Source organism: Cheilinus undulatus, linkage group 12 (assembly GCF_018320785.1).
Source record: "Cheilinus undulatus linkage group 12, ASM1832078v1, whole genome shotgun sequence".
Lineage (NCBI taxonomy): Eukaryota > Metazoa > Chordata > Actinopteri > Labriformes > Labridae > Cheilinus > Cheilinus undulatus.
In genome coordinates this window covers 37,854,347-37,879,521 of record NC_054876.1, presented here as the reverse complement: position 1 = coordinate 37,879,521, position 25,175 = coordinate 37,854,347, and the positions used below count along the sequence as shown (strand labels likewise).

The 25,175-nt window shown below is 37.9% G+C and overlaps 2 protein-coding genes across 2 annotated transcripts; one reads left to right on the top strand and one right to left on the bottom strand.

The window, feature by feature from the left end:
• Window positions 1-643: 643 nt before the first annotated feature.
• Window positions 644-15,183, top strand: LOC121518622 (mannose-P-dolichol utilization defect 1 protein-like). The gene is made up of 7 exons (XM_041801060.1): window positions 644-818; window positions 1,103-1,168; window positions 2,720-2,852; window positions 4,716-4,801; window positions 8,614-8,729; window positions 11,226-11,336; window positions 11,456-15,183. The coding sequence occupies exons 1-7, from the start codon at window positions 728-730 to the stop codon at window positions 11,573-11,575; spliced, it is 723 nt and encodes a 240-aa protein (XP_041656994.1). The 5' UTR covers window positions 644-727; the 3' UTR covers window positions 11,576-15,183.
• Window positions 15,184-15,286: 103 nt separating this feature from the next.
• slc25a35 (solute carrier family 25 member 35) lies at window positions 15,287-24,642 on the bottom strand. The gene is made up of 5 exons (XM_041801059.1): window positions 24,118-24,642; window positions 23,924-23,989; window positions 23,697-23,849; window positions 17,969-18,103; window positions 15,287-17,677 (listed from the first exon to the last, which is right to left on the bottom strand). The coding sequence occupies exons 1-5, from the start codon at window positions 24,487-24,489 to the stop codon at window positions 17,507-17,509; spliced, it is 897 nt and encodes a 298-aa protein (XP_041656993.1). The 5' UTR covers window positions 24,490-24,642; the 3' UTR covers window positions 15,287-17,506.
• Window positions 24,643-25,175: the final 533 nt, after the last annotated feature.

Sequence of the window (25,175 nt, the reverse complement as noted above, 5' to 3'; positions counted from 1 at the left end):
AGTAGCTAAACATGTTAAAACATAGAGATCTACATATGGCTGAATTCTGGATTGAGACTGTTTTTCACCTCTTTCCTGGCTGGATTTAATGTGGGCGGGGCTAATATGAGGGCTCATGATCTCATGGGCCCAGTTGGCTCACCCCTGTTTCTGGGTTGGTCTTAAGTTAGTTAATATGCAGCAGCTGCTTGGCTTCAAAAGGCCTCTTTAGATTTCAAATGTCTAACATCATTTAGGATTCTGAAAAACACATCTCACTTAAACATTGTTAGAAATATCTTAGAATAAAATTTGTTTTTATGATGAAATAATAAGGCTAACTATGCTGCAGCTTTAATAAATAGAAAAATAAATGCTTGAAAATGACGACAGAAATAACGTAGCCTTCAAGTCAATCGTTTAACTACCTTATTTTAATTTTTGTCAAGTTTTGTATAATTTTATGGTCAAATATTAACTCATAAAAGCCTCTCTAACTTACTGGTTTGCAAATAAACTCGTGAAATAAGGTGTAAAAACGTACTGGAGATTAACTTTCCTCATTTAACCGCCTATCTCGTTTCCAAGCAACGGTTTCAGCCAGTGCTCAGGCTGTAACGGAAGTTGGGATTGGGTTTCGGAGGTAGCTGCCCACTTTGACCCCTCTCTCTTTAAATATTGGGGAACTTTGGGACCACTCCTCTTGTTACTGTTTCTGTGGAAAACTCCAGGCTGCAGAAGACCCACCATGGCCACGTCTCCCCTCAAAGACTTCCTGGTTACATTTTTGATGCCAGAAAAATGTTACGACAGGATTTTCGTCAACTTTCTGTTGGACGGTGAGGCTCGTTGTTGATAAATGTGGAGAAAAGCTTTTCCAGATGTTAGAGAGGAGGAGTCTGTGGTGTTTCACCTCTCACTCACAATGGTTTATCGTTACACCTTGGCTTGTGTAACTTGAAAACGTCCAAATATGTAATATACGTTGACTTTTTCCTTCGTTAATCGCTCCTTTCATGTTTTAAGATAACGGTTCACCCTTAACCTGTTGGCCTGCTTCGATGTTCTTTGAATATTTGCTGTTTCTGATAGTTTTATTGTTGTTTTTTTATTCCCCATGCAGTCACTTGTTTAAAGATTATACTGAAGAGTATCCTGGGATTATGGATCATCACGGACACGTTTTTTGGTAAGACCGTCCGTCGTCATCCAATCTGGTCAAATCTGATTCAATCAAGTTAAAGTAGAAGAAAGGCCAGAATGTAAAGAAGTGATAAGATCAGGGCTTAATCCTCTCACTCACAGATAATCACTCATGTTTATTTACTACACTACAGTGCCTATAAAATTGGATATTTTATCATTTTATAGATTTATAAATTAATCATGGTAAATCTTATTTGGCTTTTTTTACAACAATATATTAAAAACTTCTTTAATGTTAAAGCGAAAACAGACATCTTTGAAGTAATGTAAATGAAATGAAAATATGTCATATAAAACAAGTGACTTCATAAATATTCACTCTCTTCAAGTCAGAATGTGTGCACCTTTGGCTGCAATAACAGCACTAAGTCTGTGTGGATAAGCTTGCACATCTGTACACTGGAACATTCACTTTGTTGTCTTTAAACCATTTCTGTGTACCGTTTGCTGTATTGTCAGTGTCTTACTGGAAATAAATCTTCTCCAAAGCCATAGTTCTCTTGTAGACTGAATAAGATTATCCACCAGGATTTTCCCATATGTTACTGCATTCATTTTACCCTCTACCTTTACAAGCCTTCTTGGGCTGGCTGTTGAGAAGCATCCCCACAGCATGATGCTGCCACCAACGTGCTCCACAGTGGGGATGGCGTGTTTGTGGGGATGTGCGGTGTTTGGCATCTTGTCTGATGGCCAAAAAGCATCATTTTGGTCTCATCAGACCAAAGAACTTTCTTCCACTTGACTATGGAGTCTCCCACATGTCTTCTGGTGAACCTTTGTTGGGATTTGATTAGTTTTCTTCAGCAGTGGCTTCCTCTTTGCCACTCTCCCATAAAACTTTGACTGGCGAAGAACCCGGGTAACTGTTGTTCTCTCCCGTCTCAGCTGCTGAAGCTTGTAACTCCTTCATAGTAGTCATAGGTGCCTTGGTGGCCTCTCTTTAGTCTCCTTCTTTACAGATTTACACATGTTTGTATCCATCCCCTGACTTCCACTTTACAATAACCTTTCTCTGAGATGCTTGTGGTGTTCCTTTGTCTTTATGGTGTAATGGCAGCCAGGAATACAGATTTACCAGTGACTGGACCTTTAAGACTCAGGTGTCTTTATACTACTACCACTTTAGACACATTCACTACACCCAGGTGATCCCCATTTTGCTAATTGTGAGACTACTAGCACCAAGTGGATGGAGCTCTGTTGAATTAGGTCAGTCACTTTAAAGGGGGTGAATATTTATGCAATCACTACTTTTACTTTGCATGTTTTTATGTAATTGACATTACTTTGTCTAAAACTGTTTTTACTTTGATATCAAAGGGTTTTTTGTGGTCAAAATTTGTCAAGTAATTTTATCCTTCCATCCTGCAATGAAAATATACACATGTGTGAGAATGTATTGCTTGTTTACATGAGATAGTTTTTTTTTTTATTATTGCTAAATTTAGAAGGCCTCTTGTATAACAATAATGGGAAAATTGTACTATTAATTTTGTAGCCTTACTCACCTCCTTGTCTTGTCTCTCTGCAGGTCAGCTGCCTCAGCTGATAAAGATACTGTGGAGAGGAAGTGCAGAGGGTCTGAGTCTGACCGCCGGCCTGCTGCAGCTTTATGCCTTCTCATGTCCTGTTGTGTACGCAGTCGCCCACAACTTCCCACTATTGTAAGACTTCAAATGTGAAACTATGACAGCCATAGATTTGTCCTCTTTTTGTTGTTTTGCTGTCTCTTGCCCCTCTTTCAGCATCCCCCTCCCCTGCCTCTGCCTTGCTGTTATGCCCATTAATAATTATGTAAAGTCAAGTTTTTTTCCCATAATACTGCCAGAGATGTTCCTTTTCATATTTTTCCATCCTATACTAAATCTGCATTTCCACCAAGTGGCCTGGTTCAGCCCAGTTTGGTATGGTTCACTGTTATTTGTGTTTATCCCCGTCAAAAGTTAGGAAAGGTACCAAAATAGATAGATAGTCGTTTATTGTCATTGCATTGTAAAAACAAAATGAAATTACACAGCGGTCCAAGCGGTGGTAAGAAATATGTAGCCTCACGCCATCCGTCCCGCTGGCGAGGGAGTGGGCACCCGGAAGAAAGATGCTTGGTATGACAGGTTTGTGTGGGGCCGCTCTTAGCCTAGCCTGCAGCCCAGCTTGTTTGCCCTGCTTCCGCCTTCTCACACAACGCCGTCTCTGCCTCCTCCCTACCAGGCTGTAGGTGTCGTGCTGCTCCGCGTCCTCCCCCTTTCAGTCTCCAAGCACCCCATTCTCCGGATAATATCCATGGGGAAAGATTTCAAACTCCATAGGCATGCTGTCAGTTCTGGTGTAAGTGTAGTGTTTTGTTTTGCTGCTAGTGATGGAGCGCCGGGCTGTTGCGTTCGTACATGCCGCCCCATGCTACCTCAATAGGTAACATTCAGTAGTCTCCTGTTGATCAGGCAGTGTTCTGTGGCAGTTACTGGCAGTTGTTAGCTTTTAAGCTAGCCAGGAGTTTTAGTTGAGACTGAGGTCTTCTTTTTCACCTTTTTTGGGTTTTTCTTGATGGAAATTTTCCGTTCTTTCTCTCAGAGGTGTCCTGGACTATCCATCTTCGTTGTTTTCACAGGTCTCAACATATGTTGTCAATTTAATTGAGAATAAACATTACAAGTCCAGCATATAACTCAAGAGTGCATCCTTCTTGCTGCCAACTGCTCTAGTTGCCCGGCAACAGTCAAATAACCAGTCTTAACCATTCAGATTTTTTGTGAACATCAGGGGTATCAAGCATAACTATCCAACCCTAAAGGGGGCGCTAGACCAGGGTCTTAAAAAGTCTAAAAAGTAAATAAATCAATTTAGGGAAACTTAAGGCCTTTAAAAAAGTCTTGGATGCAAGTCTAGAGGGTCTTATCTGTTCTACTTTACAGTTTTAACTTGGTGCAAAACATATTTAAAGTGTGGTTAAGGAAAAAAAACATTTTTGGGCTCATAAATGGTGGAATCCTAATGGGCATTCAAAGGCATTTCCAGCTCTTAAACACCTCTACATGCTGAAAACTATTTAAGCTATATTTAGTTGCTGAGCGTGGTTGGAGCAAACAGAATTCTTTCTTTTGCTAATCTCCTTTCAGTTATCAGAAAACACTAGCTCCAGTTTCTGTCCGACAACTTTCCTTCAGCATCTTTCACTAGCCAGCTGTTTCTGTTGTTGTTTTTGGGCTGACTTATACTATTCCCTAAATCCTCAAGTTTTTGTGATGCTGTGGGAATGGCTAAAGCACATGTTTTACCACGTTCAACCACAGATCCTCCATACTAAATGACTATGTGACTCACTGGTGGAAGTGAGTCATTTGCTGAAGCCACTCTGTTTAAACAAGTGACAGTCAGTCAATAAATGTCTGAAAAATGTACACTTTAGTTCAAAGACAAGCCCATCATGTGAGAATTCTGCAGAAAATCAAATTTAAAGAGAATATTTTCATCTTTAGCTGCAGACAATTTGTATCTGCCTTTACTTATGTGTGTCTTTCCCGTCTCTACAGTGCCTGGGCTGAGAGGTTCATCACATTGACTCAGACAGCAGTGATCATCTTCCTCATTCTGCATTATCGAGGTGAAACCCTCAAAGGTTAGCATGTACATTTTATAACTTCCTATTCCAAAGAGTGTATGATCTTTCAAGGTAAGGATTTTATCCTTAAAACATGACACAAGTATGGATTTTAGGCTGTAAAAAAGCCATTTTAAAAGATTAAAGTATTTTCAGATGTTGATTGCATACTATGTGTTTGTAGAGCATCATGTAAAAGTTAATTTTTTTACTTTCTATAGAAAGTTACATTTCCATATATTCTAGATTCATCCCAATATGGAGTGAAACATTTCAAGACTTTTTTAAAGTTTTAATCTTGATGCCTACAGCTCATGAAAATCAAAAATCCACTGTCTCAAAATATTAGACTATTGTGGAAAAGTCCAATTTGCAAAGGTTTCCTGAGCCTTCATTCTCTCTTTGGTTCAGTACACACAACCACAACCATGTGAAAGACTGCTGACTTGCCCACTGTCTAGAAGACGATCATTGACTCCCTCCACAAGGAGAGTAAGCTACAGAAGGTCACTGCTGAAAGAGCAGGCTGTTCTCAGAGGCTGTATCAAAGCTTATTCATGGAAAGTTAAGTGGAAGAGAAAATTGTGGTTAAAAAAAAAAGCGAAAAGGGATGAGCACAACCTTCAGAGGATTGTCAAACAAAGCAGATTTAAGAACTTTTTCAAGAACCAGAAGGCTGAAGCCAGAGTATCAAGAGCTACCACACAAACAGGTCCAGGAAATGGGCTATAAGTGTGGTGCTCTTAATGTTCAGCCAATCCTGGACCACAGGTGCCATAAGTTAAAAGATCTGGACCGTTGCTCAGTGGTGCAAAGTCCTGTTTTCACAGTCAGGGGTGCCATTTTAGAGCTCTTCATGCTTCCATCTGCTGAGAAGCTTTATGGAGATACTCATTTTAATTTTCATCAGGACTTGGCCCCTGCCCACTGTGAAGCCAAAACTACTAGAAGCTGGTTTGCTGACTGTGGTATTACTGTGTTTGATTGGCCCGCCAACTAGTCTGACCTGACTCCATAGAGAATCTCTTCCTATTGTCAAGAGGAAGATGAGAGACTGGACTCAACAATACAGACAGCTGAAGGCTTCAGTCAGAGCAACCTGGGCTTCATAACACCCAAGCAGTGCCACAGGCTGATTGGTTCCATGCCTTGCATAGATGCAGTTTGAAGCATTTGTGCAAAAAGAGCTCCAACCAATTACTAAGTGCATGCATTTCCAGAAGGTCAACATTTTTGTAATAAAATCCTTTTTTGGACTGATTTTTGTGATATTCTAATATTTTGAGTGGATTTTTTTGAGCTGTAAGCCCTGATCAACACCAATTAAAAAAAAAAAGGTCTTGAAATATTTCACTTTGAAATGAATCCAGAATATACGGAAGTTTCACATCTCAAATTAAATCACAAGAAAAAAAGAACTTTTTCATGATTTTTTTTAGATGCACCTGTATTTGACACTCTGCGATACTATTGGTTATTTAGATAACAGAGGATTTTTTTCTGTTTTAAAATAGGGCGGAGCAATTAATCAAATTAATTCAAAATTAGATTGAATTTTAATATGGCCTGCTGCGAGGTGCAATATTTCTTTGACCCAAAATTTGTGTCAAAATACAAGTTTTAAACTTTTTGCAGCAGAGATGTTATGCATGACATATCATGCGATCACTCAGGTGCCATTTTTTTAGAATAGTCTACAAAAAATCCTACCTTCTTCATTTTTTAAAACTTTTTCTTATTAAATATAAGAATGACAAAAAACCTTCAAAGCAGTAATTCATATCCAATTTGCAATACGAGTCAAAATCATCAGAATTAGACATGTTCAAAGAATTGTTCAAGCCTTGTTTAGGAATAAAAGAAAGTTAAGGAATAATCGCATATTAAATCGCCATTGCAATATTAGGGGGAAAAAAATCACATGTAGATTATTTTCCAAAAACCTGTATCATAAAATATAAAATAATCCAAAACTTTGACAGTCTCAATGCTATCAGATTTTCCATCAGAGCCTCTTTTAGCGGTACTCAACGGCCACAGCATCAGCTGTTTTTGTTGCCGCTCTTAGTTAAAACAGTTCAACTTTTGTAGCAGTTCCTCATTTGTTGTTATCACTTCTCCTTCTCTCGCCAATCAGAATCAGGAAGGGTTGCACTTCTGATAAGGGGGGAAGAGAAAACATTCCAACTTGTCTTTTCATTGTTTCATGTTTTTCGGTTGTACTTCCTTGAAAAATTAAATCACAAAGGACTCAGATATTTAATAACAGATACTTCCAAGGAAAGCAGAAATTAACTTTTATAACCTATTTACAAAAAATGCCAGAAAGAATCTCTCTGAAACTGAGGCTGTGAGCACTACCAGCATTGAAAAAGCCAGCAGTGGACACAGGATTTGATTCTGTAAATGAGCCATATTATTTGTTGTCTCAGTTTTCCTCACTAAGGAGCTTCATAAATTAACTTAAGCCCAAAGAAAAAAAATGATCCCCAAATATTTTTTATGTTCACGGTGGATTAAAACAACAGCTTTAGGTAATTGTTGCTTTTTAAATTCCACTTGTGAGTGAAAACTCGATACTACAATTATATAAACTGCACTGTAATTACATATAAAAGACTTTAAAAGTTGAAAGGATTAAGCTTAATCAGGTAAAGATATAGCAGATTCAAAGCTGTTTTGTCCTTTGCCTTAACTTAAAATGTTTTACAATATGCTAATGTAGAAACTCTATGTTGTATAAATATAAATATTGTAAAAATATTGCATAGCAATGAACTTACACAAGACAGTTAACTGTATTAAACCTCACTTGGTTAAACCTTTGTTTCTTTTTTACATGCTGCTAGCCTTTTTTGTTTTTACAACCAGCCATGGTTTAAGATCAGTGTAGAAGAGACAAATTACTTGTAGGGGCACAGGAGTAAATCAGCTGTGGTTACGGGTGTTCATTATTAAAGAAAGCACTGTGCAGATCCAGCATCTTGATATTTATTTTAGTCGACAAACATTTACTCTGTCATTAATCATCCTGTTCATCCTCTTGTTAATAAAACCTTTTCTCTTTGAATAAGATAACAGACCTTTTTTCTTCAAACCTCTCGTACATTTCCAACCACTGTAGCACAGTTAGGATCAGATTTTTACCAGTATTGCCTCCTTACTTCCAGTCATGAATATCATTATCAAACAAACAATACTTAACATTCACAAGCGCTGCAGAGGATCTAAAGCAGACATACAGAATATAAACATTTCCATCAGAGTTTTTCCAGAATTCATTTGTAGATCGTATTAAAAATAGAAACATGAAAAATTAGAGATCTGGAAACATGCAGTTAAATAGATGTGTGTGGTCCTTTAGTGTTTAGACCTCTGAGGATTAGAAAGTATGATTTATTAGTGTGTTACAATGTTTTCCAGTGGTTATCCGTGTAGAACTTTAAAGCAAAGAGGTCTGGAGACGTGCTACAGAAACATTCAGCCCTTTGATGCAAGAAGAGCATGATTTATTGACTAACCACAGTGAGAGTCACACACTGCAGTGTGTGTTATCCTGGAGCGCCACCTTGTGGCACTCAAACTCTTCACGGAGAGCGTTTGTTTGAGAGACAGAACAAACAAATTTCCAAACACTATTAAAGAGCTAATTAAACATAATTGATTTAAGTTACTTCTAAAACAATATTTTAGGTCCTGATAGATACCTGACTGAATTTGCCAGAGACCAGAGTGAAGATTCTGATAACGGATAGTTTTGTCTTTCTTGTCTTGTGCATAAAGATGAATCTCTCTTGTATCATCCTGTTTTGTGTTTTATTCTCCTGCAGGATTGTTGTTGCTTCTAGGTTACGGTGGTTTAATGTTCCTCCTGGGCTCCTATACTTCCAAAGCAGTTGCCTCAGTGCTGCATGCCTCCAGTCTGTCAGGAATAATTGCAAGCAAGGTAATTTTAACAACCTCATGTCCATGCAGCTCATTATCAAATCTGTGGGCTGTTGCACCAGCTCTGTGTAAACTGCACATTATTGGCTTTTTGTGGATATCTGATATGTTGATATATAAATTAATTCTAGTCGATACCAATATGGATATCAATGCTTAAATGACCTAAAACTTCAGTCCTTAAAACACACATAAGTATAAGGTACGATGATGAATAAGGGAAAAGCTCAAGTTATGAGTCCTCGTGACGGTGACTCAACTGTCAATAGTGATTTCTGGACAACTGATGTTCTGAAGATTTACTATTAAATAACAGAAATACAATGTATATATCACGTGGCTAATATTAATATAATGTGAGTAAATAAACAGGAAGTGACTAAATGTGATAATAAAGGAATGATGCTAATCTAGTTTAATGGAGAGTGGATGATTTGAAAATAACGGCGTAGAATTTGGAATGTAAATTTGGAAAAATAGATCTGAACTAATTAGTTGTTTTAATGGAGCTGTTGAGACACCGTCAACCCTGATGAGTTGGATCAGAATCCTACTGTTTGCTGTAGAAGAAGGATGAGGAGATGAACTGACTGATGGGTCTTTCCCAAAGATTCTGATGGATTTGTTTCATTAAAAAAAAAAAAAACAGTTCTTAATTCATCCAACTAATATCAAAATTAATATCTTAGGATGGTTGACATCACTTTTATTGTTGGAACACAGTGATGAAGTCTGGATGTGCGTGGTGAATGTGCAGGTCACAACTTGTCCACGAGTGTTTTGGAGTTGTTGGATTGTGTGTTTGATGAGGGAAAGCCGGGATACCATAAGACTCAATAGCATTGGCAGAGTGGCTAGTATCTCAGCCCCGCCGATCTAAAAATAGCTTGCACAGACAACTAAAGGTAACAAACCTATTACTGAGACTATAGGAATTATGGCAATGGGCGAATTTGCCAAATGTTGAAGTATCCCTGTAAAGAAAAGGGGAGGGGTCTTCATATGAGTTTCCCCTTCTCTTGGAGATCAAATATCACTACATGAACCACTCTTCATCAAATTAGTAATTCAATAAGAGCATGTAGGAATAGCATAAATGGTTATAAAATTCTAGTGTAACATCAATTAAACTGTCACACAGTTAAATATGAAACAACAACTAGTAAGACACAAAGGGGGTTGTTCATGTGGAGGCGTGTGCGTGACCAAAAATGAATTTCTTCGCCATCTGAAGTGCTAAAGAAATATGAAACATATTGTGGTGTTCCATGTGGGCTATCTCAGACAAATGTAAACATTTCCTGTTGAAAAACATGATGTTTATATAGTTATTGGACTTCCAGCCCATACAGTTTGAGTCTTGCAGAGAAAGAACAAGTTATTTACGATCACCATCTGGTTTTGTTGTTTAGAGATAGGAAAGTTTTGTTTTACGATTCAAAGTTCAAGAAGGTGGATGTTTCACGGCTTTAGTAAGACACAAATATAGTCAGTGAGGAGGCCCTGATTCCAGCCGTCCAATCAGTTATCTTCAATGTGATCTCTCCTGAGATCTGTAATTTATCGAAGTGTCAGGTCCAGTGTCTTACTGTCTGAGAAGCTTTTTAGTGGGAAAGGTTCATAAACAAGGATAGGTAGTTGGTAGACATGGGGGAAAAGTCAGCAGCAGATTTAGGCCTTGATTCCACTACACTTATTTAGATATTTAAAAGTCATGATTTTGAATCTGTCTCATATTTTGATCTTTAAAACTCATTAGTTTTCTATCTTTTATATTTGCCTTTTAAAAACATTACATTGACTTTTAATTTTGTGTTTTGAACACAGTTTGACTTTTTATCTCAGGTTTTTAGCCTTTGAAATTCTCATTCTCTCAAAATCATTAATCATCAGTGCTAATTTTTTTTCCTTATAATTCATTACTGGTGAAAATGAAGTTGATGGTTTATGGTTAAATATTGACCCTGTTCGGCTCTCAGGATAGACCTAATTTCAGAATCCGACCCCTACTGTGATTGAGTCTGACACCTCTGGCACAGAAGACAATAATGTATTTTAACTGCTGTGAGTGAAATAGTGATATCTAAAACCTACACCATATAATCTGATGTAAAATAACAGGTTTAGTGGTGAAATCAACTGAAACATGAGGTGATTTATGGAGCTTAAATGATGGAGGAAAGCTCAAGTGTTAATAAAAGGGATATAATCTATCATGCAGAAGGCTGCTGACATCAAACAGCAGCTGCTCATCCTCAGAGTTCAACATGATACACCAGGCCAATGCTTTTTTACATGTGCTCGGAGCTAGGTGTAAGATAGGAGCTAGTCTGGGGCTATCTCTGCCCTTAATTAACAGTTATATTCGTATTTTCACATAGCTGGTGCAGCCCAGTGCTGTTCTCTGATTACTATTGTTTGTGACTCAAATTCAGTCATGCACAGCTCACATTTATCAGAAAACAGTGATTTATTTTTTGCTGGATTTGTTTTCCAGGGTGTCCAGGCTAGGACAAACTACTGTAATGGTCACACAGGACAACTCTCCACCCTGTCGCTGTCTCTATCAGCATTGGGCTCTCTGGGTTTCCTCTATTTGTCTCTGCAGGTATGCAATCAGGAATCAAACACAGAAATGAAAACATAAAAAACATCTTACTTCAGAAAGCTCCAGTCTATCTGTGTTGTTTTTACTCACTGATATTATGTTTTATTTTACTTTTTCAGGATACAGGAAGCTCATTACAGACTCTGTCACATGCACTGTCAGCCATCCTCAGCTGTTTCCTACGGGCTCAGGTTTACTACTACAGCACCACAATCACAAATAAGGAGAAGAGTGAGTAGAGGAGGTGAAGGATGAGAAAAAAGGACATTCACAGGTTTAAAGCCTGTCATTCAAGATATGTTTGATGGTTTTGTGACATAATCTGGATTTACAATGACTACAAATGCAGCACAAAAGTAGCAGGAAATGTTTACAAGATGTTTTTGTGCCAACAAGTTTGTTTACTATGGTCAGCACTCTCGTTATGTAATTTGGTACTTTGATATTTTGCTTTTATGGTGTTTTAATGATAAAGGAGAAAATCTGTCTCCCTCTAGTGAAATATAAAAGAATCTCAACAACTGTAAGTGCCTGAGTGTTGTTCAGTTTCCTCGGTATGTAGTTTACTTTCTTTTTAACCACTTTAAGTTTTTGTTTTCAGAAAATGTCAGAATTGAAACTCCAGCCTTTTAGTCATTTTAGTCAACTACAAACTGGCTAACTATGGACGTCAGTGGTAAGGTGCTATAGAGGGGAAGCATACAGCAGTCACGATCACACCCACACAAACTCCTCTCAGATCACGTACTTTCACTTTTCACTTCCTTTGCTGTGGCAGAGTAAAATCATGCTGATGATGCATCCATGTCATGAGATTTACTGCAGCAGTGCTGACTTGAGAAATGTTCCTGCCAAAACTCAAAAAGGTAATTCTAGTTGGACTAATGACTGCACAGCCTTGAGTTTTTCCATATGGCAGCAAACGCTGTTTCCCTATTTCTTTTACATCCATTTTAATGCTCCAGTAAAAAGTTTTTACTGTTTGTGGAAAAGAAAGGAATGGCTCTGTAGCAAACAAGACTGATCATTTCCAAATGGTAATTATTAATCCCTGAAACCGCTGCCACAGGGTAGGTGTGAAGCAAGCACACTGGTAGAAAAACCTGTTTTCCATTTTCTGTAAAGTCAGTGGCTTGATTTACTGTTATGGGAGGTTAAGATTGTTTTGTTTAAAAAGACAGCTCATGCACACACACAAAAACATGGGCAAAATCAATACAAACCAAAAGTTCAGATCTGAGGTCATTGTGTGCCATGAATGAGCCACAAGGTTGCTGTGAAAATTTTTTACTAGTGCAGCTCCTAAACAGCTCACTGGGGCTCGAGGACTATGAGCTTTTGTCCATTATCTTTCCTGCTGCTCTCAGAGATGAACAGCTTCACATCACAAACACAACACTTCATGAAAATATAAAGCAAATCTTAAAAAGTGCATTTTTAAAATTAATTTTAAGACAAACTATCTCATTCTATGTATGGTAAACCAAGCCGCAATGGTTGGTGTACTTTAAGACCAGCAGATTTTTATTGTGAAATGAGAAATCTTAAATCAAGCAAGCTGTTTTCCATTACTCTTTAACAATAGAAAAACAAGACATAAATCAAGAAGGGTTTGTTTTTCATTGCGTTGTTTTTATGCTGCAATGGAAAAAAAGGAAAGAAAAGAAAATGGAACAATGGGATTGTAGCATTCATTTTTTCCTATCTGTGTGACCGGGTTGCAGGTGTTGTGCTCAAAAAAGCATGCTATGAATTCTGTGCCCCTCGCCAGAGTGCACATCGCTTACTGTGAAAAATAGAGAGCATACAGGCTGGTGCTTCTTTAAAAAATGAAGCATGTGATTCTCAGTTGTTGACCGTGAAATACACTGACCCATAATCACCTGAAAAGTCTGTTTTTTCCATCATAAATTAAGAAATCAATCCATTATCTACTGTGTATCCCCTTCAGGCTCACTCGGTACTTCAAGATTCTACGAGCAAAAAAATAAGTCCTGAATTTCTTATGATGGCGAAACTTATAACATTTTATTATTACATACGATTCAATACTTTGGCAGGGAGTTTTGCTCATTATGAGCAATCCAGGTCTTATTTTTCGCCTGAAAAATCTCAAAATAAGATTTTTACCTGGACTTGTCATGTAGAAACACAATTAAAATACAAAAGAAAAAAAAACCCAGTATAACAGGTAACAAATAAGAGACAACAGGTAAGGTAGTTTAATAGGCAACATCTATAAATATTTTATCATAATATAAATGGATGGATGAATTGTATGTGTACAAGGTAGGTGGAGGGACTGTATACATTAACAGATTTTTAAAGTTTTGTATTATCACCAAAAAATAAAACAGAAGGACATTTTCATTAGGTAAGGATATAGAAGGACACACAGCAGGAGGAAGAATAGGGTATTTTGGCTTGAAATGACACAAATACACTAAGATTTAATTTTTTATGTGAAGATTTACATTTTTGCAGCACAAAATCGGAGCTTAAGTAAGAAATAAAATATAATGTCGTATTTACTTACAAATATTACGCTGGAACATTAAAACATGTTCACATTTTATCTGATAGTTTTGTATGCAAGCACCATATTTTCCAACGCCAGCTTTTGTAAATCAAGTGTTTCGTGTTGCTCAGTTACTGATATCTGTTTGTCACACTCAGGCAACTTGTGCATCAGCGACACATTGACCTTGTTTGTTTTGGCACATTTCTTGTCATTTTCCATCCAACTGAGCAGAAAAACTTGTAATTGCTCCTCAGCTATAAATGTTTCTCTTAATGTTTTTACAGTGGTTCCTATTTATATATTTTAACAGAATTTCTTATGGTAATAAATGTAGAACTGTACTGTGAACTTTATTTAGGGGTGCTGCACATTTGATCTTTGTTCATTAATTCAGCAATAAAATATAATGTCACCTGCAACCACAGAAGACTGGTGGCCTGGAAGTGCAACACAAAATTACAAAGTCTGAAACACTTTAACAAAGCTTGACTCATATCTGCATTAACCAAAACATTCTTACATTTCATAAAACACATTTACATTAGCAAAACACTGACAAATGGCAAAACAAATTTACATTTTACAAATTTACAAAATTACAAAGTCTGAAACACTTTTACAAAACTTGAAACTTGGCTCACTCATAGCTTTTGGTTCATTCCCTTTTTGTAAGATAATGTTTCTTATTTGTTTCAGAAGTTTCAAAAGTGTTCTGCAAATTATAAATTCGTTTCTGCTAATGTAAAAGTGCTTCATATTTTATCAGTTTGTTTTGTAAGATGTAAATCTATCATTTTAAATTCAGTTTTTGAAATGTTACATATTTTTCATGAAATGTTAAGTTTTCTTTGTAAGTTTGTCTGAAATTTGTAGAAGTGTTTCAGACTTTGTAATTTTGTATTGCACCTTCAGGCCACCCTAGAAGACTGGTTTGAATAAGTGAAAGCCTAAACAGAAGATATTTGAAGAGGATTATAAATTCTGAAGTTTAATTTTGGAGTCATGTTACAATTGTTTTTGTTATATTTGCATTTTCACACAGCTGACTTTCTGGATGATCCCGTTGTTATTCAAATCAGAAAAAAAAGTTAACTTAGTTTATAATGATGTGCACACGCTTCAGGCTCTGACATGACAAGCACTGATGCATTGCGCAAAGAAAAACCTGTAGGGTTGACTTATCATGTCAGAGAAACTAAAGACTTTAAGGCTAAACTCAGCACAGAAAATGCTCCTGTGGCATAGGCTTTATTGAAAATAGCAGGTTTTTCTAGGAGGAAAAAAACTACATTTTCTGCTTAGTTTAATAAAAAGTAAGTAAGCATGCATTTGTGTCCGTGTGTTCTTTACATTTTGAATGTGTGAAATACACCAAAATGAAATGAATCAAAAACAAGTGATAAAAAGTCAGAAAGTTTATTCACTCTTTAAGTCCATTGCACAGGAGCTCTTGCTGCCCGTGACAGTAACACATTCATGAAATAAAACCAGACGGCTGCATTTAACATTCAGTAACACTGCCAACTCTTACAAAAGTTGTCATGAGGTTTATTTATTGCCGTTATCACTTTTTACATTTCAGAACGAGCAGAGCAATTTTCGAACCACATTTAGCATTTATGAATGCGTCTTGGCATTATCTATTAGTCCTTTATCCTACCTCTTCAAGTGTTGCACTTCTTATTCTTTAAAAGCTCTTTAGCTACATTAGCTAACCAGTAACATTTCACCATTATGATAATGGTATGGCACCTTTACTTTTAAGTTCTTGCATCACATTTAATTTGTATTTGTGATACTTTATGGCGTCTAAACCACTCTGAAGAAAACTGCATTAAGGGAGTTTTACTTGATAGAAATCTCTCTCTGCAAGCTGCTATTCAAAGATATCACGTTCTAATAATATTGTCTGGGGAAGACAATTTAAGTCGTTCTAATCCACTATAATTCTTATAATTGGATCTTCAGTAGGCTGCTACTTGGATTTGTCTGATCCTTCATGGTAAATCAATAAAAGAGTTGATCAAACAGACTTATATACTCCAACAAAACCACACACATGGTTTATAGCACAAATGGGCTTTCTATAGAGCAATAAAAGTTCCTTTAAAAGTATTTAAAAAAAAGTCAGTGGCAACGTTGGTTGAGCAAACTTCATTACTAAAAATACCGTCACTAAAAAGTAATGTCCTGTGCTGTGTTATAGAAGTTAAGAGGACTAATGTGTCCTTAAAGTCTGTGTCACTACTGAATGTTTCATGCAAAAATGATTTTCTCTTTTAAAAGCAGCAATTGACAATGTTTCATGAAATGTCTGACACTTCACAGAGTATCATGCACTTAAAACATGAGGCGAAAGCACCAAATCTGCACCAACACTGTAGAACACAGTTCTTCATATCTTAATGCTTTCCTGTTAGCAGGCTTTTGGGCTTTAAGTGCTTTGAAAATTTGTACTATGGATAAAGTCTTTATGTGAGCTGCATTTTTCCTTTTTTTCCATTTAAGGCTGTAAAAGTAGTGTCTGGCTCACTGGTGGTTCAGAGATAATCAGGTTCTCTTAATTCTAACTGCAGGTTTGATGTTCAGAGCAGTTTAGAAAATCCTTCAGCTACAATATTTTTCCCTCTTAGGTGTATTTGTATATTGCATTACTATCAGCAAATGTAAGGCAGTAGATATTTTTTTATAACACCTGCTTGCATTTTTGATCATTTCCAACTCAAGTTTTTACTTTAATCCACTGAGCTGGTATTTCAGACCGTATACAGAATATATGCCGTATTTACAGTTTAATTTATTCAACCATCACTTTAAGTTTTCCTGTTTTATTCTTTTTTTAAACATTTATGTAGTTACAGCTAATGTTTCAGATGGTCTTCTTACTAAATTCCCTCACTTTTGCGTATCTATATTAGATTTTTAGGTTTTGTGAAAACTTTGTAACAGGTTTTGGTTAAGTGCCATTAAAAAAAGTATATTTCAATTATTATTCCTTTTCTTCCTCTGGTTATATCAGACTGACATGCCATCCTCCCCCTTCACTTGTTAACACTGTTGCCTGTGTTAGCTTTGCAATAAACAGCTGTTGTATCAATCTGGCCGGTCTACAAACTGGATCTACATGGCACAATGCATTCAGTTTTCCTGACACTGGGCCACATTTGATGCTTTCTGCAGGAGGTACTGAGTTTTGTCTGGTGCAGACTTATTTATATCTCTTGGAATGGCATGACTGAAGAGTTTCAGTGCTAATAAAGAACCCTTACATGGTTGCATTCTCCCCAAGAACGAATAGAAAAGTCTATTCTCCAAAGTTCCTACTTGGCTATCATCATATCTGTGCACATATGGCGCCAAAACAAATCAAAGTGCATTTACCACAAAATATTACGGACAGAATTGGTCAGCACTCTTGGCTGCAGTAACGTAATTTTCTTCCTCCTCTTCCTGACATATTTTCATTAGACTCAAGTGTTTTCATAATGGAGTGTATAACATCACCTTTGCTCTTCCTCTGTCCCATCAAGGAAGAGGAGTCTCTCTTGGTTTCTCTTTGACCTCATAATAACAAACTCATTCAATGAAGAGTCATTTAACCTTGACAGCTTAATGAGTTACCCATTTTCTAATTTCCATGTCCCTGGTGTTATCTGAACTGATGGTATAGCTTGCGCAGCTCATCCCAGAAGAACAAAGACAGAATGGTGTGAGGGCCGAGTCGGAAATAAGAGGCTCCCAGGCCTTTGTAGAGTCCAAACAAGCCCTCCTTCCTCAGCGTCTTAGCAAAGCAGTCGGCAAATCCTTTATAAAGCTGTCCCTGAGAGATGAGAAAATAAAGATATGTTGATTGTTCCAGCAGGATCTGAGGAGTGTTTGGATAACAAGTTAAAAATTATAATTCGAGTCACAATGGATGGTTTCAAAAAAAGCAGCAGAACAACCCAATGTACCTCTGCTCAGTCTTCATCACATACACTGCCTTAATGTGCATTCTAAAAGTTACATCATGAAACTACCACACTACCTTCTGAAAAATGAAAAACAGGCTTTAATATGAAAAAAAAAAAACACTGTAGTGCATCTTTCCCCATGTGTTCTCCCTCCTCACCTTGCCCAAATGATCCACGGGCTGGTTGTAGAGTCGTGTGCTCACTACATCAAAAGGCGTCATAGCCAGAACCACGACCACACTGCTGATCATACCGGCGCTCAGGGCCACCAACCAGCTGTCCTTTTTGAAAATCTGAACAAAGAGAATACAACAAAGAGGTGAGACAACAACCTTTAACATGAGCTCCACATTATAGTATGACATGAGAAACATCATAGATGTGCAATATTTTTTCACTTTTGCTATAAAAACAAGCAGAAAGGCTGTAATGGTACCAGAAATTTAAACTTGGACACCATGCCAATACAATTCCAACACCAATCCCTGTTGGGATGCCTCTGCTACAAAAGTAGAAGACATACGTTCCTAATATTGGATAATTTCTTGTTTAAATTCATAATTGCTTGCAATATATGAGCAATACATTCCTTTACAGAAATTTTGCTGACGTTTTATCCCTTTTTTAAGACGCTAAAACACGCCATTTGCTGAGCTGTTTCTAAAGGTACAGTGTTGTTTTATATTGTCAACTATGAAAAGAGTTAATTGTGTTTAAACACATGGTATTACAATCATTTTAAGAAACAAAAATCTGTCTGACAACCTTGATGCGATCTGCAATAATTAAACATAAAGCTAAGAGTTTATATGATCCATGTCTTAGTTTTTATGTTTTACAGAAAATCAATGCTTGCAAAGTAATTTTCCTGAACTAATCAACTCACTTTTTTAAGGGGTTTTACATAAATGAATAAAGGTATATAAGTATCCCTAATTTAATCTGCTAGATCAAAGCATGAATGCATAGCCATTATACCCAGGCTTCCATCTTATAGGCATCATTTAAATATTCTCTGCACGTTTCTTACATAAATACCATTTACTGTGATAAACTCAGACTTTTTGAGGTTTATTGTAGATACAAATTTTTCTATATAAACCTGGGATTAAAGGTGCAGCCCTCAGTCATAGTGTGATAAAAGTGAGAAATCAGGGATATCAGCCTTTCCAGTGCAGTGATACTAGAGCAGCTAATCATCATCTGGGTAACGGCATGTGTGCAGCTATTTCTAATTATAACTGGTCATGATCTCCCACATGCAGCGAAACAGAAGAATGGTCTATAATTAGAGCTTGAGTAACTGACTCATTCTGTAGTCAAACCTGCTTTCAATCTCTAACCTGCTGCCCAGGAAAGGTAAAATAACAGTGCAATCATGAAACCTGAAGGTTTACTGTATAATATAAAGTATTTATATTTCAGATGTAGAATAGATACTAGATTAATCAGTAAGTAATGACTTAATTAAAAAAAGAGTGAAGTAAAACTCCCTCTGGGTCTGTTGTTTTCAGCTCTGTATTTACTTGGATAGGACAGAGCTAAAATATTTGGTAAAAACAATTGCCATTTTTTATTGAACTCACATGGAGGGAGAGAAATGGCCCAGCACACTTATGGATACTGTATGTCAGGATCCTTTAATGTATTTTCTTTAAAGTGAAATGTTAATGTGTGATACTAGTTACAGCAGCTCCTGCAGTAGGTTGGATGCTACCACTTGCAGCATTTTAAAGATACCAGTCCAGTAAATTACCAGAGCAGGACATAAACAGAACATGTGGGTCAAGCTGGGTGGAGTATTATGCCTCCAGTCCCTGCAGGCATTTAATTTGGCATATAGAGTAGTTTAGCAAGTTTTGCTTTAGAAAAATGAACTCCATGGAAACTTTTGATTGAATCAATACTACATTTTGCATAAGAAGTACTATCATTTACTGTTTGTAGAGCACAGCTCCACATTTCATTATCCAAGACCCATAATTCACTCTCCCCATCCATCTTTGAAAAAGTGGGTTTTAAGGGAACTGAACAACTGTAATGTCATGAGATCTAATGGTGGAGTTTCGTCACAAAAAAGGTGTTGGGAAAATCCATCGGTTCTGCAAGAGAACCAACCGACACCAGACAACTGAAAAAACTGTTTGGTTAAACATTCTTCAAAGGAATATGAGAGAATCCGCCTCGGGCTGCTTATCTGAAGGCAGATCAGTCCTGCCACGTCCTGACACAGAAGGAGGGGTGGGTGAAGAGGAGAGGAGGGGGAGGAGGGTTGCGGAGGGAGTATTATTTTGGTGCAACGGACTGGTACTCAAATACGACATCTACTGGATTATACCTTTAAAAGGGGACTTATTTTACCCTTTTAAGACAAGTTTACATTGTTCTCAGAGGTCCCCAAAACATGCCTGTAAAGTTTGTTGCTGGGAAAAAACTCTAGTATTGGATTTTTGCATGTCTAAAATCTGTTTCAGTCCTGCTGAGACCAAGCTGTTTTGGTGTCTATGGCTTTTGATGTAACTGATCTGTCTGACTCCGCCCCTGACCACATGCCTCCCAGGAAATGGATGTGGCACTCCTGATGTTACAAAATAACAGATGCTTTTATCCAAAGTTAAGGACCTGACTAGGATTTGAACCATCAATCTCCCAGACCAGAGTCAAAAGCCAATATTCTTAACTTTGAGAAAACTCTAGTGAAAACCAAATGGTCAAGTAATATTAAAATCTGTTTCAATTTCCTGGCAACAAAAATATAGGTGTAGTCACCCAATTTTTGGTCATTTATTGCTACTTGTAAACAAAAAATGCAGGTAACTCATGTGCACATTGCTTTAAGTGGCTTTTCTTTCAAAATATGATTGAAGAATTGAAGGTTTTAAACTTCTGTACCTCTAAATACCTAAATAAGACTGTATTATTCTAAACATATGCTACTTTAATAATGTATGTATAGTAAAATAATAAAACTTATCGAAGCACAGGCTTTATAATTATAATATAATAATAAATAGGTAACATAGCAGTAAAACAATTCAAAACCTTTTTGAAGACCTTATTTTGAAAAATCTATAACTGTTTCATGAACACTGCACAAAGCACAGATTTACATACTGCCAACTTTAACAACATTTACAGGCAGCACTTCAACACAGTTATGCAGCAGATTATGTAATAAGGATGTGGGAGTGTTTTCTTGGTTGCTGGGGTAGGATACTGACCCTCCTCCACCCTTACACACCCCTTTAACTATTTAAGGAAGTAAGTTTATTGGAAGTCTGGGAAATAAGGAAGTCGTTTAAGACATCAGTACACCGGACAATCTGGTTTTACCAACTGATCGCTGAGTCCAACACTGATTATTCCTTGATAAAGTTCTTTTTGGTTTAGCACCTTTTTTAACTTGAGCTGGGTCAGCAGCAAGTCCCAGAAAGTTATCGGTTGTGTAAGCTGCATGTTTTCAGCCTGAGGGGCCAATGAAAGGTGTCGAGTTTCTATTCCAGAAGAGTCCAAGCCTCATGCTTTGTCAGAGCCACAATGACTGCTTTTGTGAACTGTACGCAGCCACTGACTGCAAATCATCTCTCCCCAAGCCTGTGTCTGAATCCAAGCTGCAACTAATGATTATTTGCATGACTCATTAAGCTGCTGACTCTGTTCTTCTTCACTAATCTGTTTTTTGAATAGCATAGACTAGTCAGGACTCAAGATCTGCAGAAGGTTGACGGTGCAAAAGCCCCAGTATCACATCATCTAAGTACTGAGAAAAATAGACCTTAACCTAAAGATGTTCCACTGACATTGATCTAACACAATTTTTGACCAAAAGAAGGGAGGAGTACTGTTGAATATTTAACAAAGACACTGGAACTTTTTCACCCTCTGTTTTCATTGTGCATTTCTGTGACAGCAATAAAACAAAGCCCTGTCATCTTTATTCCACGAGACAACCATAATGATAATGACGGAGTGATGTAACATCCCCATCATAAATTGTAGAGCAATTTGCCAATGAAGGATGAAGGAAAAAGCATGGCACAGCAGGAGCTCTATATGCGCACAGACTGCTGTGCTCCTCTACTTGCTCCGCTGATCCTGTTTTCACCTCTCTCACATCTGTTACTACCTCTGAAGCCAACACAGAAGGTGGGGTCACCTTGTCTACGCTTTATGTCTCTGCAACGTTTAAAGTGACAGCGTGCAGGAGTTTGAAACCAATTTTAGTATTTAAACAAAAGAAAGGCCCAATATTGGATCTCTGGGACTTCTATTTTTTTAGCTGTGGTTGTGAAACAGATGTCAATATTGTTTGATCTTTACTGGGAGCATCACATCTGGCATTGCAACATCCCTGTTGTTTTATGTTATGAAACAGCAGGCTAGGAAACCTACTTGTCTCTTGCTCATGTGCGAATGCGTTACTCTGTAATGTTATAACGACATGAGGCAGGGTTGTCACAATACCAGAATTTAGGGGACTCCACGCACAGCCCAGGTACTCAGGTGTTGATCAGTTGCAGAAACAAAGTTAACAAAGGAAAGGATAATCAGCAGCACAGTGAAAATGACTCTACTTAGACTTTATTGTGAGCTGATAAACAAACTTTGTTCCTGCAACTGGCACCTAAGTACCTGAGCTGAGTGTGAGAGTCCTGTTTAACAATTAACCAAGCTGTGTGCCTCTTCTTCAGTGATGTCGAGGCACGGTGGATTATCTCCCAGCAGCCTCTCTTTGAGGTTGATAAAGATAGGCCCACACTGAGTCTGAACCAATTAAAGATGGTTTATTTGAAGAAAAAGTCGCTTTAAGTGGCTCTGAATTCTGGTGCTACATACAGATTCCCAGAGAGCTGCAGATTACTGTAATTAAAAACCCAAGCTGGGTGATGATGACCCTGAAAATATGAAGGAGTAGCACCAGAATGAGTTCTGGAAGCCAAAATAAAACGGAACTGATACATATTTTAATACAGCAACAAAAATCAAGCACATAGCGTTAGTTCAGGCAGACCATAATTGTGGTCAGCTAAGCCTTAATTAGCTGACAGCCAGCTGTTTTACTGTAAGCAAGCCACTGGCTAACTGCTCTCAGGCTGCCTTATTTAAACTGCTCTTACCTGCCTACACTATGCTGCTCTTTCTGCAAGCAACTCTTGCAACCCTCCTCCACCCCAGCTCCTCCTTCATTCTTCTTCTGATTTAACAAATGTTATTCTTTTGTCACCGATTCCTGCTTTACTCTGGGTTTTTGCTGCTTCCCTCCCTGCCTTAGACTTTCCTTATCGGCATAGCAAGAGCAGAAATGTGTGCTATTCCTGCTTAATGCTTTCCAAGCAGGCTTGTGGAAGGACAGGGGATCCCAGAACAGCCACACCATCGAACATAAATAATAGCACAAGTGTGAATTAATAACTGCTAATAAAGACATATTTATGGCTGCAAATTATGTGTGTTTCTTGACAAAGTGGTCTTGACTGAAATAAATGTTTTATGCCCACAATTTTGGGATATTCTTATTTAAGAAAAAAAAAAGTATCAAACAAAGCTGCACACAAACTGCTGCATCCTGTCTAGATGGCACAAATTCACTGGCAACGTTTCAGCAAGAAATTACAAGAAAAATTAGCAAATATTGGATGCCTGCTACTTCTATATCTGTATCCTTTGTTTTTTATCTAGTATCATACATAAGTTAAAAATTCTGGTATTGTGTGGCCACCCTATCCATACCCCACAGTGAAGCTATGTTTATTCTTGAACAGCATGTTCATGTGGACAGCTGGAGAAACAGGATTCCTCTCAGCCCCCGGTCCCTCTCATCACTCCTTAAGTTAGATGTTCAAACTTTAGTAGATCCCCATAGACCCAGAATAAAAATATTCTAACCTGTAAGTCTATGACCAGCTCTTTGGATGAGGAAAAGGTGGAGAGTTGCGCTGCTGAGCCCACGCTGACCCTGGGTACGGCAGCACTGGAGCCCCTCCACAGTCCCATGATGCCATGCTCCCTGTAGATGGCTGCCAGAGCATGGACCATCCCCTGAGAGGAAGAGGGGGAGGCTGTTAATGTATGCTAATCATGTGTAACACTTTCACTCTGGGTTATTAAGTTACCTGGTGTTTGTACTGATGTCCAACTGCAATGGAGGATGTAGACTGGCTCTGCAGGTGAGTCTTAACCTGTCAGAGGAGACGCATGTGTTTACTTTTTCCCCACTGTTACAACTCACCTTGAGATGTCACAGCTTACAAAGGATGAGTACAAAGAAAATTATGCTCAAAAAGAATGCATCAAACCAACTACTGACCAGATACACTGGGCTGCCCATGACGGCCCCCACTACTCCAGCCACAGCTCCAGCTATCGTGGTTTTAACCGCGCTGACCCTTCCGTTCGTGTGGATGTAACCGGAAGACTCAATGATGGCGTACGAGCCCAGCCTGACTCCATTCATAAAAAACTGATAAACCAGTCCAGGTGCCAGTCCTTTCTGTAGCCCTGCCAGTCCGTCCACTTTCCCGATGGTGTAAAAGGCATGGAAGACATTACGATAATAAACCTGGTACGAGCCCCGGCTCTTGAGCTCTCCCTGAAGCTGCATCCGCGTTTTGACGACCTCCAGCGGGTTGGTGAACAGACACGCGCCGCATGCCGCCACTCCGCTCAGAACGAAATCCATCCCGAGAGTCCGGCAGCAGGACAGATGTGGAGCTCAGGCCTACGCCTAGCCTAACCTGTCCTTCATATCACAGCAGGGTTACCTCCCCCCACATTACTTTACCCTCACACAATCACACAGTGTACAACCGCGAGGTACATCAGTGCGCAGACATATGAGCCCTTCAGGGACCCATCGTCGCCTCGGAATTCTGACGAACGGATCTCCAGTTGGAGCCTGGAAGGCAAAGTTACGACAATCGCATTTTTGCTATAAAACGTCTAGAATTATTCTGTAGACTAGCATCAGTAGGTGGAAAGGCTAGCATGCATATAAATATATAGTAGGCTAATGCTGGAATTAGCGTAGCTAACATTTAATGCATTTAGCGTTTGAATAAAGATACATATTTAACATACAACACATTTATTAATTAAGCCATCTTTAAATTTATTCATCGTGGAAAAAAAGGAGGCTCCAAAATATTGCTCTATATGTGATTAAAATGTGACAAAAATTGCCATTACTATTTATTTTTTCCATTTTTAGTTTATTATTATTATTTCTGCGTTTGTGTGCAGCAATTCAAAAATTCACCCTCCACTCCTATGTTCCTGGATAGTATGAAATAATCAATATCAAATTGTATTTGTTAAATATTAATACCTTTAAAGCAAATGTGTAATTTATGTCCAATTTTGCAAGAC